This window comes from Pan troglodytes, chromosome 3 (genome assembly GCF_028858775.2).
Source record: "Pan troglodytes isolate AG18354 chromosome 3, NHGRI_mPanTro3-v2.0_pri, whole genome shotgun sequence".
Taxonomy (NCBI): domain Eukaryota; kingdom Metazoa; phylum Chordata; class Mammalia; order Primates; family Hominidae; genus Pan; species Pan troglodytes.
This window is the reverse complement of record NC_072401.2, coordinates 76708756-76728772: the sequence shown is the minus strand read 5'-3', so window position 1 is coordinate 76728772 and position 20017 is coordinate 76708756. Positions and strand designations below refer to the sequence as shown.

At 40.0% G+C, this 20017-nt stretch overlaps 1 protein-coding gene across 2 annotated transcripts in view; it reads right to left on the bottom strand.

Moving 5' to 3' along the window:
• SCFD2 (sec1 family domain containing 2) overlaps positions 1 to 20017 on the bottom strand; it is a 503171-nt gene that overhangs the window by 270395 nt on the left and 212759 nt on the right. For both annotated transcript variants that reach the window (XM_001148032.6, XM_063809641.1), the window contains exon 5: positions 126 to 375. In XM_001148032.6, coding sequence (XP_001148032.2) covers positions 126 to 375 — 250 coding nt within the window. The remainder of the gene's footprint in view (positions 1 to 125; positions 376 to 20017) is intronic.

The following is a 20017-nucleotide window of genomic DNA, read 5'->3' as shown; positions in this document are numbered from 1 at the left end:
GCCTCATGAAATTCCAAACAACTCCAGTGAAGATGGTTACCTCCTCTTCCCAAAACAGTATTTATTTTGAAACCTGTTTCGTGTATCAGTGATGTTTGTGTCCCGTATCTCTGTTAGACACTCACCCGTAATTTTTTGCAGCAAAGGTGACAATTCAGATTCCTCACAGAAGACCTGAGCCAATGCTTTCTTGACTTTTTCTTCTGCTTCACACAGGTCTTTGTCTACCGTGAGCTCTCCAGTGACAGAATAAATATATATGAGAAGGATCAGCAGTTCCTCAGGGCTGTAGTCCTCGTTGGTTCTCTGGGTTACAGGCTTAATCATGGGCAGCAGCTGATTTAACACAACGGACATTGCTGACTCCCCAATGCTCTAAAATAAAAAATGATATGAAAATATGTCAATCTTGTATAAAGACATAATTTATGGATTACATTAGTCGAATGATAGCTTTCAAACAAGTCTGTATATGATATTTACTGACTGCATCACTTTTTATTTGTGTGTTTCTTGTCCTGGAGAGAATACTACAAGAAGTTTGGCATCAGAGTTTTTGTTTTGAAAGTCCTAATTTATAAAATGGCCAGTCAAGTTGTAGGTTCCATTATATCATCTTAACATTGCTTAAACAAATAGGAGTCCATTAATTTTAAAGAAAAAAAAGTAAGTACTTCAGACACTTGAAATTTTAAAGAAAAATAGTATATTTGTAAGATAATATTATTTAACAAAAAAACAAAAATGGCAGCATCTATATATCCAAATGAATGCTGACACTACTTCAGAGGAATCACCTCGGATTTTCCAGCATATTCTTTATAATAGTTTCTATATCAGCAAATATTAGCCAGAATACTTTTTAAAACAACAAAAAGTCACTTTCTGCTAAATCTGATGAATAAAATACAGAATCACACAGGGTAATGGTCACTTAGGGTTCAAAATTTCTTTGAGTGAGTCAGTAGATAACTCGCATTAAATTAAAAAAAATTGCCTTTATATCTTCCACAACTTCTCGAGTGATATTTAGCAGAGGATTTCAAAATTCTTTGAATGTGATAATAGCACTGTATTACTGGAGTAACTGTATAAGTTCCCAGAAACTGTACATATTTCTATCATAAATTCTGAGATTTTTGGTGGATACAGAAATCCTCATCTTAAATAACATGATTTAACTCCTCTTAAAATATAAAATAATCCTGTAAGATAAAACTCTACACTTTGTATTTATATTCAGTACAAATTGAATTCAAATCAGGGGCCAAATTAATACAACTTGCAACTTACATTATTCATTCAGAAGCCTTCATTGAGCACCTAGTATGTTCTAGGCACTAGTCTAGGAATACAGCAGTGCACAAAACAAATTCCCTGCTTTCATAGAGTTTACATTCTAGTTAGAGAAAACAATTAAAAAGCAAAAGAAGTAAAACATAAACAGCAGCCCACCCTTATCCATGGTTTTGCTTTCCATGGTTTCACTTACCTGTGGTCCAAAAATATTACATACAATAAGATATTTTGAGACAGAGATAGAGACCCCATTCCTAAAACTTTTAGTATAGTATATTATTATAACTGTGCTAATTTTATTAGTTATTGTTAATCTCTTACTGTGCCTAATTTACAAATTAAACTTTATCATAGGTATGTATAGAAAAAAACACAGTATATACAGGATTCAGGACTATGGATAGTTTCAGGAATCTACTGGCAGTCTTGTGTCTTGGAAAATATCCCATGCAGATAAGCAGGGACTAGTGTAGTATATTAGAGTAATAAGTGCTATAAACAAAAATAAAGCGGGAAAGGAAACAACATCTTAAGATGTGTGTCTGTGTGTATGAATATGCACACATAGTTTGGGGCTGCAGTGAGCTATGATTGTGCCAGTGCACTCTAGCCTGCACAACAGAGCAAGACACTGTCTCTAAAAAAATTTTTTTTAATGCTCAAAGAAGAAAAGCTTTATTGTGGATACAGTTTACATAGGAAAAGTCACGTTAAAAGGAAATATTAGAATAAAGAAATACCAATAGAAACTCTTCCTCTTTTTGAAGAGAAAGTTAACAGCAAACAGCTCAATGTTGTTCTGTGCTGAAATGATTACCAAAATGAGCTTTTCTAGTCAAGCCATCTCCACACCTGGAAAAATTTGGATAGATCATCTCAAGGTTAAGGTTCACGATTATATTTTATACACAAAAAACAGCTGTTACCATTTATTTCCACTAAAAATCTTGGATGTTCACAATGTACCATAGAAAAATAAAATGTTCAGTCCTTGGAATGGACGAGGTAAAAATGGAAAAGAACGCAACAGAGATTTTACTGTCACATGGTGACAAGACACAATTTACCAAGTGTAAACACACACATGCTTCCAAAGGACCAGGGGCCCGAAAGTTTTGAAGACACCCTAGGGCTGCCCTGTAGCTTCAGGAGTCTCTCTAGAGCAGGGGTGTCCAATCTTTTGGCTTCCCTAGGCCACATTAGAAGAAGAACTGTCTTGAGCCACACATAAAATATACTACCACTAATGACAGATGATGAGTTTTTAAAAAATTGCAAAAGAATCTCATAATGTTTTAAGAAAGTTTATGAATTCCTGTTGGGCTGCTGCATTCAAAGCCATCCTGGGCCACATGCAGCCCATGGATCATGGGTTGGGCAAACTTGCTCTAGAGGAACTCTCAAGTGTTTCTTTGCTTTATAAGCTGCCAAAAGTAATTTAAAAGAAAAGAGTCCTGTGGTTGGCCTGTTAAAGAAAGGTCATGAAGGCTGCAGCTTTCATTTTTGCTGTTTACTCTACCACTAACTCCTTAGATGACAATAAACAGATTCTTTCATTGCTTTATATCCCATTTCTAGAAACTATGTGTATACATAAAGCATCTATCCTACAGGGGCCCTCTGGGTCTCCCCCCAGAGTGAAATGATTTTTTAAAATATAGTTATAAAAAGTTTATATAGTTATAAAACAGAATAGAATCATCATCATGATCATTTGTAAAGATTCATTCACTAACATCTGGCCTTCAGAGCTTCATTTTCAAGTCATTGGTCTAAGATACGTGCAAGAGAATAAAATCTCTCACTAGTGATACCCTATCAGTATTCTGTTGTACATACCAATTTCTAAACTTACATTCTAAATCTGTTTAATGCATCCCACGAAGCCTATAACTGATCTGAATACAAAGTCAGGAATATTGACCAGTCTTAAAGAGCCATCAGAGATGGTGGAATAAACAGACTCTATTTCAAAAAAGCTAGATTCCAACCCTGATTGTTCCTCTAACTCCTTAACTTCTCAGGATCTCTTCTTCCTAAAATGACATGATCTGACCAGAGGATGGCTGGGCAATAAGTCATGATATGCCCAGGTCTCCATTTTCACTTTCTCCCCCTTTTCTTTTTTTAAAAACTTTACCATTGTTGTGAGGGCAGCAATTCATACTCTTACTGCTGGCTACTTAGCAAAACATAAATGCTCAAAAAAGGCCAGGTGTGGTGGCTCATGCCTGTAATTCCAGTACTTTGGGAGGCCAATAGGGGAGGATCACTTGAGGCCAGGAGTTTGAGGAGAGCCTGGGCAACATAGCGAGACTCCTGTCTCTACATAAAACAAAAAACTAGCTGAGCATGGTGGCATGTGCCTGTAGCCCCAGCTACTCAAGAGGCTAAGGCAGAAGGATCACTTGAACCCAGAAGTTTGGGGCTGCGGTGAGCTATGATTGTGCCAGTGCAACAGAGCAAGACCCTGTCTCTAAAAAAAAATTTTTTTAATGCTCAAAGAAGAAAAGCTTTATTGTGGATACAGATGGACAAATCCAGAAATAACTGTAGACATGCATGTAACATGGGCCGGCATGGATACATGTATTTCCTACTCTGTCCACTGGGAAGTAGTGCTGACACAGTAGCAATGATGACAGCCAGTGGCCAGATCTTAGTTTCTAATATCATTCTCCAATAAAAGGAAACAGGAATCCTCAGAGAAGTGATTCTAGGGATGGGGAAAGGAAAATTCAAGATGAGTCTGCAAAGTCTTTTTTAAAAGTGAGAAAGTGCTAACAAACCAAAATGATAAGCACAAGTCAAAAGGACACACAAGCCAAATGTAAGACTTCCCAGTGACCAAAGCTGGAACAACGTGAAACCCAAAATAAATAAAGTAGTATTTGATTTTAACCCAAAGTATACAATAAATATGTCAGTCCATATTGATATAAATGAGTGGTTGGATTAATAAATATAAATGTAGAGGAAGAGACAAATCTTCCTTAAGGAATTCCAAGTAACCTACGTAGATACTTTTACCTTCAGGAGGTAGCACTTAATTCTCCCTATCCCTTGAATATGGGCTGCATTTAGTGACTTGCTTCTAAAAGTAGAATATTTTTAGAAGGGAAAATGAAGGTGTATCTTTACCTTAGCATAACCAGTGATAAAACATATTGATATCATGTCCCTAAGATGATGCCATCTTCCCTCATGTGATTTGATGAGAATGGTGCCTCACCTTTCCAGTATCTTCCCCAGAACCCATAACCCTAGTCTAACCATGACAAAAACATCAGACAAATCCCAACTGAGCAACATTCTACAAAATGCCTGGCCAGTACTCCAAATTATGAAGATCGTGAACAATCAGGAAAGACCCAAAATCTATCACATGCCAGTTGAAACTAAAAAATAACCTAACTACTAAATGTAATTGTAGTATCCTGGATGGCCTCTTGGAATAGTAAAAGGACTTTAGGGGAAAATTAATGAAATCTGAATGAAGTCTGGAGTTTATAGTTAATGTACCCATGTTAGTTTATTATATTTGATAAATGCACCACAGTAGTATAAGATTCTAACAATAAAGAGTATACAGAAACTCTCTGTACTATCTTGGGAACTTTTCTGTAAATCTAAAGCTATTCTAAAATAAAATGCTTAGGGAAGGTAAAGGAGGGAGAAGGAAGGGGAAAAGAAGAAAGTAAGGGGAAGGGAGGGCAAGGATGAGAAATAAAGACTTCGTGGTCAGGAAGAACTCCTCACAACCAGAGCCATCAGCCAAGATAAGGGACTGACCCAGGAAGCAGTAAAGTCTCCATCAGTGGCAAAGAGAGGCAGGGTGGTCATCTGCCCAAGATGAAGCAAGGAGAACCCTGTGCCACTTTGGCTTGGAAGGTAAACTAGACTAGACCCTCCTAGTGCTATCCATAAAAGCATGGTTCCAAACTGAATGTTTATACATTTTCTGCTCTTCTCTATTCTTAGAATGGAACCTTGACAATAACGAAGAAAAAAAATCCGTGACTCCATAGATTGAAAATGTTTTAAAGGCAGATGATAGAATCTCAAGAGGAGTAATAATAAGGATGTGGGAATAAGGTAATATGCTTGGGTTTCAATCCAGGCTGTACCAATTACTAGCTGTATGACCTTGGGCAAATTATTTACCTTCTCCAAGTCTCAATTTCCTCATCTGTAAAATGGAAACAATACCATAAATGCCTGAATATTAGACAATCCTATATCACAGCCATCTGTGTGCATAACATTGGGACAATTGCTTAAACTACTTTGTGGTTTCAAATGACGTAATCCCCATAATAGGATAGTCTTTGTAAAGACTCAAATATAAGATGATGCCCTATTTTCTGAGGGCTAATTTGGGGAAAGTACTTTACCTGATTTAGGAATATATAATCATAGCTTTTGCTTTATCAGGTTGTTCTGAAGCTGTAACATCAGAAGTGAATTACACAACCAGTAAATATAAAATATTACTACCACGACTCCCACCTGCTACCCCACAGGCTCCTTTCTTAGAACTGATTAAGATGGTTGGAAAGAGAATTAGACCTTCTAAGAAGAGGAAGTTAGTAGTCTCAAAGGAGGGAGGGGCAGCCTACAAATACTGGGTTTGAAATCACATCTTGGAACTTAACTACAACAGTCAGTGAAAGGTCAAAGGTAATATAAACATTATTAAACACTGCCATTTAAAAAGGACATGCACAGCAAACCAAATCTGAGACCAAAAGAAAAAAGGTTTCCTTACAAAGTACTGAGATTAAGTTTCTCATTTGTTTTGATATAAATGGGCTTACTAGCAGGAGGTAGAAGACTGAAGCTGTGTCTAGAGTGACAAAACCTTTTGTTTATCTGAAGTCTTGGGCTCCTGTTATTCTTGAATGAGTCCTCAGTCACTACGCGCAAAAGGCCCTCTGTAAAATATGTGTTTTTTTTAGAAAGCTGACCTTTTTGGTTCAATTAAAATGCCACTGCAAAGTCAGAGTTTGTCTCTGTACTGGCTACCTTGGCAGGCATGAGGAGCAAACAGGCTTTATTCCACGTGGCTGCAGAGCAGGCCAGGCTGGCTGTACACCTGCCCTTCTATGGTGCACAGCCTGAAAACACTCAGTAAAACTCCAAATCATGCTAAGCTTCTGCTGGACAACCCATCTCTGCAACTCATCGTGTTAGTCCATTTGTGTTGCTATGAAGGAATACCTGAGGCTGGGTACTTTACGAGGAAAAGAGATTTATTTGGCTCACAGTTCTGCAGGTTGTACAAGCATGGTATTAGCATCTCTTGGCTTCTGGTAAGGCCCCAGGAATCTTCAATCACAAAGGAAGGCAAAGGGGGTGCTCAGCACATCACATGATAAGAGAAAGCAAGAGAGAAGTGGGGAGGTACCACACTCTTTTAAACAACAAGATCTTTTATGAACTCAAAGCAAGAACTCACTTGTTACGATGAAGAGGGCACCAAGCTATTAATGAGGGATCTACCCCCATAACCCAAACATCTCCCACCAGGCCCCACCTCCAACACTGGGGATCACATTTCAGTCGTTTTGTATTATTATTTTTGACAAACCAGACTTTACTAAAATTTCTGTTCATCAGATGTAATTAATAAGGCAGTAAAAGGTAAATCCAGTCTCCTATATAAACAAAACACTTCAAAGAATCAGTACAAAGTATACCAAAGCTTGAGACTTCATGAAAGAGGATATCCAAATACCATTAGGCACATATACATGCACTCAGCGTCATTAATCAACAGGAAAATGCAAGCTAAATTCACAGTAAATCCGTATCATACTAACTGGAATGGCTAAGTGAAAAAAAAAAATTAAAAGAAGAACCTTCCAATATCAAATGTAGGCAAGGATGTGGAGCCACTAAACGTCTCATACATTGCTACAAGGAGTGAATATTAACATAAACACTATTAAAACCTGTTTTGTGACATCCACTAAAGCTGAACACAAGAATTTCTGATGAAGCAAAAACTTCATTCTTAGGTATAGGGGTTTCAATATGAGATTTGGAGGGGGCAAATATCCAAATATCATTCCATCCATGGCCTCCTCAAATCTCATGTCCTCGCAATAAAAAATACAGTCATCCCCTCCCAATAGTCCAAGGTCTTGACTCATTCCAGAATCAGCTCAAAAGTCCAAAGTCTCATCATAGACTCAAAGTAAGTTCCTTTCACTTATAAGCCTGAAAAATCAAAAAAAAGCTATTTACTTACAAGATACAATGGTAGTATAGAAATTGGGTAGATGTTCCCATTCCAAAAAGGAGGAATCAGCCAAAAGAATGGGGCAACAGACCCTACACAAGTCTAAAACCCAGCAGGGCAGACATTAAACCTTAATGCTCCAAAAAAAAATCTTTGACTCTATGTCTCACATCCTGGGCACACTGGTGTGAGAAGTAGGCTCCCAAGGCCTTTGACAGCCCTGCCCCTGTGGCTTTGAAGGGTGCAACCATGAAGGTTGCTGTCATGGGTCAGAGGTAAGTGTCTGCAGCTTTTCCAAGCTCCGGATGCAAGCTGCCAATGGCTCCACCATTCTGCAGTCTGGAGGATGGTGCCCTCCTTCCCACAAAGCTCATCTTGAGAGTGTCCCAGTGTGGAATCTGTGTGGGGGCATCAACCTCACATTTCCCCTCCACACTGCCTTAGTAGAGTCTCTCTGCAGGGGCTCCACCTCTTCAACAGATTTCTGCCTGGGCATCCAGGCTTTCTAATACATCTTCTGAAATCTAGGGGGAAGCTGCCAAGCCTGCTTCACTCATGCACTCTGCGTGCCTACAGTCTTAAAACCATGTGAAACCTGCCAAGGTTTATGGATTGTGCCCTCCAGAGCAGCAACTAAAGCAGTATCTGGGGCCCTTTGAGCCACAGCTGGAGCTGGAGTGGCCAGGATCCTGGAAGCAGTGTCCTGAGGCTGCATAGGGCAGTGGGGCCTCAGATCTGGCCCCTGAAACTATTCTTTCCTCCTACACCTCTGGCCCTGTAATAAGAGGGACTGCAAAGGAGATTTCTGATGCTTTCAAGGCCATTTTCTCATTGTTTTGGATATTAGGCACTTGGATCCCTTTTAGTCATGTAAAATCTCTCTAGTAAGTTGTTGCTCCACAGTCTGCTTGTATTCCTCTCCTGAAAATGCTCTTTCCATCTCTACTACATGGCCAGATTGTGACTTTTCCAAATTTTTATGCTTTGCTTCCCTTTTAAATATCAATTCCAACTTTAAGTAATTTTTTGGCTCCTATATCTGGTCATAGGTTGTTAGAAGCAACCATACCACATCCTGAGTGTTTTGCTGCTTAGAAATTTCTTCTGCCAGAAACTCTAAGTCATCTTGCATAACATGAGTGACCATCACTCCAATTCTCAATAACTTTCTCATTTCCAACTGAGACCTCATCAGCCTGGGCCATCACTGTCCATATTTCTATCAGCATTTTGGTCACAACTATTGAACCACTCTCTAATAAGCTCCAAACTTGCCCTCATCTTCCTTTTTTCTTCTGAGCTCTCTAAACTCTTCCAGCCTCTGCCTATTCCCAAGTTCCAAATCCGCTTCCACATTCTCAAGTATTTTTATAGCAATACCCCACTCCTCGTACCAATTTTTTGTGTTTGTTTGCATTGCTATAAAGGAATACCTGAGGCTGGGTAATTTATAAAGAAAAGAGGTTAATTTCTCTCACAGTTCTGCAGGCTGTACAAGCATGGCACAAGCATCTGCTCAGCTTCTGGTAAGGTCTCAGGAAGCTTTACAATCATGGTAGAAGGCAAAGAGTGAGCTGGCATATCACATGGTGAAAGAGAATGGAGGTCGGGGGAGCAGGTAGCATACTCTTTTAAACAACCAGATCTCACATAAACTCTGAGCAAGAACTCACTCACTACTGTGAGGAGGGCACCTAGGAATCAAGAGGGATCTGCCCTCATGATCCAAACGTCTCCCACCAGGCCCCACCTCCAACACTGAGAATCACATTTTAACATGAGATTTGGAGGGGGCAAATATCCAAACTATATCATCCTCCAAGCTTCAGCCAAGCCATGGTGTGTGCAGGCACATAGGATGTTGCCAGTGGGAGCCTGACAGAGTGCTCAAAGGAGCCCACATCCTAGTCCCTGGAATCTGTGACTGTGATACTCTATCTGGCAAAAGGGACTTTGCAGATGTGATGAAGGTTGTAGATCTTCAGATGGGAAGATTGCCTACATTATCTGGGTAGGGCCAATCTAATCATATGAGTGCTTAAAAATAGAGGCCTTTTCCTGGCTGTGCTGAGAGACAGATGTGATGATGAAGAATCAGAGAGATTCAACATTTATGGCTTTGAAGATGGAAGAAGAAGGCCATGAGCCATGGAATGCAGAGGGCCCGTGGAAGCTGGAAAGAGCAAGGAAACAAATTCTCTCCTAGAGCCTCCAGAAAGAGAGACAACCCTGATGACATCTTGATGTTAATCCAGTAAGACCTTCCGAACAGTAAGAGAACAAATCCGTTGTTGTGTTAAGCCACTAAATTTGTGGTAATTTGCTACAGCAGCAATAGAAAATTAATACAAGTGGTTGATGTGAGGTAGGGCCTGAGAAGTTCTGCATCAGGGCACACAACTCAGGCAGAGAATCTGGTACACAGGGGTAGGATGCTGTGGTTTGAATGTTTGTCCCCTCCAAAACTCAAGCTGAAATTTAATTGCTATTGTAACAGTATTAAGAAGTGGGACATTTAAGAGATAATTAGGCCATAAGGGATCTACCCTCATGGGTGGGACTGGTGCAGTTATAAAGCAGCAAATTCAGCCCTCTCTTGCTCTCTCAACCTTTCCACCTTTCTGTAAGGGATAATGCAGCAAAAAGGCCTCACCAAATGCCAGCACCTTGATATTGGACTTCCCAGCCTCCAGAACCATAAGCCAATAAATTTCTAGTTGTTATAAATTACCCAGTCTCAGGTATTGTTGTAGCAGCACAAAACAGACTAAGACATAGGGCTCAATACGTACTTGCTGAATGATTAAATGAAGAAGCAATAACATGCATGAACAGGCAATTCAGCTGTATCCATTCCACCTGTACCACTAGGGATCCAGTGCATGTCTTCAGGGATGTGATAGAGAGGAAAGACACAGAGACACACTGAATTTAAAGCTTGCTACTTAATAATTTTACCAAGAACTAGTCAGTTCAAAATCATGTAATCTCATAAGCCAATATTTATCAGATCCAGAATAATTATATAGGAGGACAGCAGTTTTCTAAGTTTGGTCCACAGGCTCCTGAGATCCCAGAGATTCTGTCAAGAGGTCCATGAGGTCAAAATTATTTTTGTAATAACAGTAATACATTCTTTACCTTTTTCACTGTATTGACATTTGCACTAATAGTGCAAAAGTATGGTGGGTAAATTTGCAGGTAACAACACAGATAAAGGCAGCGGCTCCAAACTAATAGTCACTGAATTCTTTACCACTAGGCTATATTTTGTGAGCTATATATACTCACAGCTGAATTTTGTAAAAGCCAGTTTCACTTAAGAGCTCTTGATATGGCCAGATACAGTGGCTCACACCTGTAATCCCTGCACTTTGGGAGGCCCAGGTGGGTGGATCATGAGGTCAGAAGTTCCAGACCAGCCTGGCCAAGAGAGCAGCCTGGCCAATATGGTGAAACCCCGTCCCTACTAAAAATACAAAAATTAGCCAGGTATGGTCGCAGGCACCTGTAATCCCAGCTACTCAGGAGGCTGAGGCAGGAGAATTGCTTGAACCCGGGAGGCAGAGGTTGCAGTGAGCTGAAGATCATGCCATTGCACTCCAGCCTGGGTGACAGAGTGAGACTCAACTCAAAAAAAAAAAGAAAAAGAAAAGAAAAAAGAGCTCCTGGCCTGTAATCCCAGCACTTTGGGAGGCCAAGGCGGGCAGATCATGAGGTCAGGAGATCGAGGCCATCCTGACTAACACGGTGAAACCCCGTCTCTACTAAAAATACAAAAAAATTAGCCAGGTGTGGTGGCAGGCACCTGTAGTCCCAGCTACTTGGGAGCCTGAGGCAGGAGAATGGCGTGAACCCAGGAGGCGGAGCTTGCTGTGAGCCGAGATTGCGCCACTGCACTCCAGCTTGGGCGACAGAGTGAGACTCCGTCTCAAAACAAACAAACAAAGAGCTCATGACAAAGCGGTCAAACTTATTAATCTTATTGACTTTCAATCCTAAATGTCTCTTTAATATTGTGCATGACAAAATGGGAGTATGTATGAAGCACTTCTGCTATATACTAACGACAATGGTTATCCCTAGAAAAAGCACTTGTGCAATTGTTTTGAGTTGTGTACTGAAGTAATCTCTTCTTTCATGCAATAGCATTGTTACTTGAAAGAATGACATAGAAGTTACAATTTTTAAAACTTGGCTATTTGGCACATATTTTCTCCAAAATGAACGAAGTGAGCCTGTTCCTTCAAGGAAAACAACCGATATACTGTCAATGTCAAAATTCTGGCAAAAATTGGAATTCTGGAAAACTTATATATGCCACTGCCAGATGATCTATTCTTAAAAACTTTTCTGATGAGATCATTGGTGACATTAAATGTGACTTTTTGAATTACATAATAAAATGTGTTGACATTTGGAACATCTGTATAATTTGGTGAATCAAAATGCTTTCCAAATGACCAATGCATGATGTAAGAAAATCAGGCATAGGCTAAAGATCCATCCAAAATACAAGGTAGACCAGTGAATTTTAATGTAAAAGGGTACAAAAAGCTCATTGATAGGGTTTCCAATGCCACATTACAACTTACCTTCAAGTAATCACTACTTGTAGAGTTTAGATACAGCATCAAACAAGGATATCCACAAGCATCTAAAAAAGCCATCACAATATTCCTCCCTTTTCCCACTGTATGTCTGCATGAAGCTTGATTTTTTTCATATTTTTCAACCAAAACAATATATAGCAGCTTATTGAATGAGGAAGCAAACATAAGAATCCAGCTGTTTTCTATTCAGCAAAACATTAAAAATATTTTCAAAAATATAAACAAATGTCATCCTCATTTTTTTTGTTCTGGAAATATGGTTACTCTTCATAAAATATGTTATTTATACTATGAATCAATGGATTTACTTTTTTTAAGAATACTTTTCAATTTTCTCAGTATTAATTTCTAACAGAGTAAATATCAATAGTTACCAATGTAAGGATATCAAATCCTAAAAAGAAAGCTCATTATTTTCTACTCTCTTTTCCTCTTTCCACAGCTGAAATACAGATAAAGTGGTTGTAATCCAGCTTCATCTACGTTGTTAGAGAGAAAGGCTGAGAAACAAGATAGAAGGAAGATTAGCTCCCTGGATCAGAGCTTCTCAAAACTTAATGTTCATGTAAATTATCTGCGCTCAGTTAAATTTGTTAGGTCTGGGACGGGGCCTAAAGATTCTGCACTTCTAAAAAACTTCCAGGTTGATGTCAATGCTTCTGATCTTGTAGCTCCTTCGAGTCCCCTGGTAAGGTACATGAATGGCCTCAGAACCTTAGCCCAGGTTAAAACCTCCAGTGGAGGGATTATGCAGTTCCAGCACAAATAATGTAGACCACATTTTGAATGTCATGTGGACTGGACCATCCAACTATTTCTAGACTGCAGTGTCAAAGTGAAATAAGCTATCCTGTTCGAGTCCGTATATCACTTCTTTTGGTATAGCACTTTAATCTGCATAATAATATAACACGTAAATACATATCTCCAGCCAAATTTCTCTCCTTTGCTCCAAAGCCAGCCAAAACTACCTATTGGACTTCTCCACTTGTATATCTCACCTGTAAATTTGATTCAATGTGTCTAAAGCTGAAATCACTATTTGTACCCCCAAATTTGCTCTTCATCCTCTACATCCTATACTGTTGTGTGGTACCATCACTCTTCCAGTTGACCAAGTCAGAAGCTTGGACTCTACCAGAATTCTCCCTTGCCCCTGCCACAGCAAATCAGCCAAGTCTTGATGATTTTCATATATCCATCCCTTCTTATCCATTCCTTCCCCTACCACTTAAGTTGTAATTACCATAATCTCTAGCCACAATATATCTCACTCTAAAACAAAAAACTGATCCACTTAAAATTATTTAAAGTTAAATAAAATCCTCCAGACAAAGCCCTTAACATTACATATGCATCCCATTTATCTTCTTGGCCCCAGTTAACTGCTTAGCCTCAACAGTCACGACTTCTTTTCTGACAGATTACAATTAAACTTTACTGAACTACTTGTATTTGCCTCTGTGCTTTTATGCATGCAAATCTCCCTGCCTAGACTGTTCTTTTCCCCTTCACTTTCTCTCAGGATTCAACCTAAGCATTATCTTCTTTGACCTTCCCTAAATGGGTTAAATGTGCCTATTTTGCAATCCCAAAGAAGCCTCTCTGTCTGTCTGCCATGGCTCTTATCACCCTAAATTTAATTATCTATTCATATCTAGCTTTCTTCTAAGACTGAAAAATCCTCAATAGCAAGAACCACATTTTATTCCTAATCCCATCTCCAGGGCCTAGCTCCGCCCTTTGAATACAGTTGGTATTGAAATCATACTTGTCTCTACAATGAAATAGCTGACATTAGAAAAAAAGAAAAAAATAAACATTTATAAAGATATAATTGTAGATTATCTCATTTAGTCCTCCTAATTACCCTGTAATATGGGTATAATTATTACAGAGGAGGAAACTGAGTTTGAAAAAGATTACTTGTCGAAGATATCAGCTGGTGAATGTTTGAGCTGGAATCCAACCCAACGCCATCTTTCTTCAAAATATACATCAAGTCTACTACACATTTTCGTCTCCAGTGCTTCCCAGTCAGAAGAAAGCTAGAGTTTGCAGGGAAGGGGAATCCAAGTCCTTGGGACAAGGATGATTATGACAAGGATTCTGACTAGGACAAATAGTTAAGGGACCCAGCTTATAAGACAATAGATAAATTACATGAGAGTAGAGGCAGTAGCAGAGAAACTTTAGACATCAGAGGTAATCTACTGACTTGTGGCTCCTTAGAGTTCTCTGGTAAGGCACACGACTAGCCCAAAGTCTCAGTCAAAGTTAAAACCTCCAGCAGAGGGAAACCAGATTTCCCCCACCCCCTTGGCACATAAATACTATGTGCCACAGATATTAAGGCAGATATTCCCATCCAGGATGTCACCATGCCATGACCAACCCCTTCAGAAGCCCTAGTGACAGCTGGCTGGGGCCTACGACAGCTAGTGCCCCTGGGCCAGTGACCATCATTTCTGTGAACCCAGTATATGCTGTGCAAATGCAGTATTTTGTATGTATACCTACCACTATATGAAAAAGGATGGGATGAACTTAAGAGATATGCACAAAAAAATGCACGAAAAAGAATCAGATTCCAAAGTCCTCTAACAGGGTAGAAATGGTCTCCATGAGCAGCTTATTTAAAGATGATAGACTGGAACTATGGCATGGGCTTCAGATGCAAAGAAGGGAGAGGGTGCTAGATCAATGTTACAGAAATTGTCAAGATAGATTTAGTTCCTTTAGCAATGGAAACAGAAGAGTGGTAAGACAAGGCAGAGAAGGGGCCAGATCATTTAGGGTGGTGTAGCCGGCCCATTGTTAGAACTTCTGCATTTCTTCTGACATGGAAGTCACAGAGGTTCTGAGCACAGAACTGGTATGATCTTGTTTTAAAGGTTTTCTCATTTCGGCTATGGTGAAGAGAACAAACTAGAGGGACAAGGGTATAGACAGGGAGACAGGAAGCAATTTCAATAAACCAAGTGAGAAACAATGGGGCTTGGATCAAGGAAGGAGCATTGAACGTAATATGAACTGGTGGAATTTGCAGAGATTTTGAAGTTAAAGGCAGTGGTTTGTTGCTAGACTGAATACGGAGTATAATCAAAAGAGTCTAGAATTATTCCAAGATTTTTAGAGGAGGTTCAGAAAAGGAGGGGGTGTTTCAAAGGAGAAAACACAGAGGACAGAATTGGTGTAAAATGTAAGAATGGGACAGATAGAAATATTTCAGAAAGTAGGATGTCTAAGCCCAGGACAAAAAAAGAGAATAGAATTAATTGAAGGATTCTGGAGTGAGGAGCAAAATAATGGCAAGGGTGAGAAGCAGGAAAGGTAGAAGAATGCACCAAGAAAACTTAATAGACAGGATAAGCAGATGAAAATAAACACAGAAAGGTTAATCTCAAAGTATCAACGTGCTTCCCAAAATGTATTCCTATAAGGGGCACTAGTTGACATTCTGTGTCTGTGGAGCATACAATTCTGATAGTGAGAAATAGTGAAGTCCTCGAGGAAGTGAAAACATTCTACAAACTTTCTCTTCTATTAAAAATGCCACTGGAGGAAAAAATGTGGTATATTCACACAATGGAATATTACATAACAATGAGAATGAATGCTCTGTAATTTCATAAAATGATAATACAGATGAAACTCACACACATAATGTATAATGGAAGAAGCCAGAAAAAATATATAACTATATCCATGTAAAATACAAAAGCCAAGGGAAATGTATCTAGATTTTCAGAAGTCCCTACTCCTTAGAGGGAGGGAGTAACCGGGAGAGAGCAAAAGAGGGGCTTCCAGGGTTGTTGATAATCTTCCAGGTTGAGCTGGGTGATGATTACAGAGCTGTCTTCAGTTAGTGAAAATTCATTGAGCTGTACTTTTCTATATTATATTTACTTCAATAAAAAGTTTTTTAAATGACATTAAACCAGCCATATTTCCTGAGTCCTGGGAAGAACAGAGCTATCTACTTAGAGTTCTTATTACAGATTAGCATTTATCCAAAGTAAGAGCAGGAAAACATAAGAAGCTTACAGGATTCATCAAATAATCTAATTCAGCTACAAGTACCTTTGGCTAGGAAGATAGGGAAAAGCCTTGATTTCAGAGGATGGAAAAAACAACTTTCAATGGATGCTCAGTTTAAAACACGCATATGTTTTAAGGGAGATATAAACTTTTTTGTAACGTTTTTTCCCATCTCTCGGGAAATGATGTTACGCTGTGCTTCAAACAGAACTGCCAAGTTTAAGAGGCTGTTTTCTGTAAACAGGCCAGTTGAGCCGTAAGTTGCACGAAACAAGGGACAAGTGACTTCTTCAGAGAGCAGAACAGAACACCACAGGGAATTGAGAACTATGCATCCAACAAAACCACCAGTCATTCGTCTTTATCTGGCTACGTTTAATGATTTAAGAACTCTTGTTGTCATATTATCATCAATCAATTACAATGATTGAGCAGCCTCTAAAAACCCAGGGTTTTTAAAATGCAACTATCCGTGACCTAAATTTCCTGCTGATTCTGTTGGCCCCAGGTTAGGCCTGTTTGTCTATCATCAAGGGAGCCAATAAAAATAATAAAAACAGGTCAATACTGGGCTTTCCAAAGGCTTTATAAAAATATGCATACTTCTTCAACCAGTGCCAACTCAACATGTCCACTCTTTGCTTGAGCTCTTGGTAAATTCTGCCCCTAATTACAAATTACAAATATTTCACAGAATGTACACATTATCTAAAAACCTGCTTATTTTTCCTTTTTCCCTTGCTTGCTTTTTTTTTTAGTCTGGCTAAGCAACAATTTTGCAACTCTGATCAGGCAACATAAATGATGTCATTTTGCTGTATTCAGCAAAGGAGCTACATCTTGGCAAATTAGGAGATATATGAGAAGATGAGAATCTAAATTTTAGCTATCTGAATGGAGAATGTGATACTGCTGCACTCCCAAGCCTGTGCTAGAATCTGACTTCCAGGATCCACAGAACAAAGCAAAAGTCTAAACTGAATGTTTAAGGATGAAGAAAATGGCCAGTAAAAAAGGCCAGTTTAAAAGCTGTCTGTAATGGGATGGCTGGGTCAGATGGTATTTCTAGTTCTAGATCCCTGAGGAATCGCCACACTGACTTCCACAATGGTTGAACTAGTTTACAGTCCCACCAACAGTGTAAAAGTGTTCCTATTTCTCCACATCCTCTCCAGCACCTGTTGTTTCCTGACTTTTTAATGATTGCCATTCTAACTGGTGTGAGATGGTATCTCATTGTGGACACAGGAAGGGGAACATCACACTCTGGGGACTGTTGTGGGGTGGGGGGAGGGGGGAGGGATAGCATTAGGAGATATACCTAATGCTAAATGATGAGTTAATGGGTGCAGCACACCAGCATGGCACATGTATACATACGTAACTAACCTGCACATTGTGCACATGTACCCTAAAACTTAAAGTATAATAATAATAAAATTAAATTAAATTAAAAATAAATAAATAAATAAAAATAAAAGCTGTCTGTAGAAAGGAGGGCAGTTATCTTAAGTGCTACTTCAACCCATTTCCTATCACTTGTTTGGGAAGGAGAAGGGCATTTCAGTGGCTGAGGCCTCCAGCTACCTTATGAGAGTGACCAGCAACAGAGAAATTCTATTGGGTAACAAAGCACCATTCCTCACATTCATGACCTCCCTGCAGAAACCTGCAGGCTCAGTGGAGCCGGGACAAGGCCCTGGAGTCCTCTCCTACAAGAATCCCAGCCAGAAGCTCTGCAGGTTAGACCAGCATATTTAAAAGCAATTCTGGAATGTTCTCTGCTCCAACGGAGAAGTCTGGACAAACTCCAGAAAAGGCTTGAGTGCTGGAATCAGGGCCCAAAGTCAAAATCAGGAAGGTAGCAAATTGCCTTTAGGGGTTTCTATTTTCCTTTCTCTCACTTTGGTCCTCCCACATCCCCACCCAGAACTCACTGGCTTCTTCCGATTATCAGCAAATGAACCACCGCTCCTCTAAGAAATGAATGACTGGATGGCTGCATTTAAAAAGAGGAGAAGAGGCCAGGCGCAGGGGCTCACGCCTATAATCCCAGCACTTAAGGAGGCCGAGGTGGGCAGATCACTTGAGGTCAAGAGTTTGAGACCAGTGATTGAGCCAACATGGCAAACCCCATCCCATCCATAGTAAAAATATAAAACAATTAGCTGGGCATGATGGCAGACACCTGTAATCGCAGCTACTCAGGATGAGGCAGGAGAATTGCTTGAATCCAGGAGGTGGATGGTGTAGGGAGTCAAGATCACACCACTGCACTCCAGCCTGGGTAACAGTGAAAGACTCTGTCTTGGCAGGGGTCAGAGGGGAGGGGAGAGGAGAAGAGAGAACCAAAGAGGAAGTGAGATGACTCTTTAATGGTTAAATTTCTGGCTTGATGGTAGTTTGGCAGAATTTGGCATTGGAAGCCTTTCTGGATCTCTTGAAATAACGTTTTACAGAAATTAACTGAAGGATACTTCATCTTCTCCTCCTCTTTTAAAAATGTACTAGTATACATTCAGAAGGAACATCTCATTTTCTTAAAGGAATAATATGAAAGGCTGTAACTGAAGACTGCTGTACCTCTTAACCATAGCAAGGCATTTAGCATCTCTAGGTCTCAAGTTCTTGGTAAAAAGCAAGATAATACCACACACCTCACCAGGCTTTCATGGAAGAGAAATGAGATGAACACTCTATAAGGTACTGTATATTTGTTTTACTACTACATTTATTACTATTTTATTACCTTCCCCAAAAGGATGCTTCTATTTATTTAGAGAGAGGCCTGGCGTGCGAGGTATATTTATGTTCCTCTAAAGATTCACCTGCCCACTGCCCCCAACTGCTGAGTCTTGGCCACTTGTTCCGTGGAGCCCCTGAGCGACTGCTGCACTGCCTCACCCCTACATAGCCAACTCCTTCAGACTCCCCTCAGGACAACCTTGACATGGTTACATCACACCCATATGATGTGAGCCACAGTAGCTCTACGTGCCTAGGTCCAGCCAGCTAGTCCCACAAAGGCTCTGGCTTCCATTGTAGCCACCTAGAAGACCCAGAGAATACCATCTAGAAGTAAGGGCAGTATTGGCAGAATGTGGTGACTCATGCCTGTAATCCCAGCACTGTGGGAGGCCAAGGCGGGCAGATAACTGGAGATCAGGAGTTCAAGACCAGATTGGCCAACATGGCAAAACCCCGTTTCCACTAAAAATACAAAAATTAGCCGGGTGTGGTGGCGTGCCTGTAGTTCCAGCCACTCAGGAGGCTAAGGCAGGAGAATCACTTGAACCTGGAGGTGGAGGTTGCAGTGAGCCGAGATCACGCCATTGCAGCCTGGGCGAAAAAGCGAGACTCTGGAGTCTCAAAAAAAAAAAAAAAAAGAAGAAGAAGAAGAAGAAGGGCAGTGTAGTCATTCCTTAGGAGAAACTTTAAGACCAATGAGAAAGAAGAAGACTAGAAAGAACTAACAGATAAATTCCTCACCAGCTTCTCCCTTACAAACGATTCTAAGTAGCAACAATGCTATAACAAGTCTTTTCAGAGTTGACCCCATGACTGAAAAAGTTGTGTTTTGTGGAGCACTGGCTGGCTTGGCAGTGCAGCCCCTGGAATGCGCTTTTCTTCCATCCCTAACTCACTCTCCTTGTTCCCTTACTCTTGCTGCTCCTGGATTCCACCTACTTTTCCTTTTAAGCGTTACCATGAAAATTTTGCATCAACTCTGTTTCGTAGGAAAACGGGATGAAGATACTTGGAGGATGGCACAAAGGTGAATTAGGCAAATAGAAGCTTCCTGATGCCACTGAACTGTTTG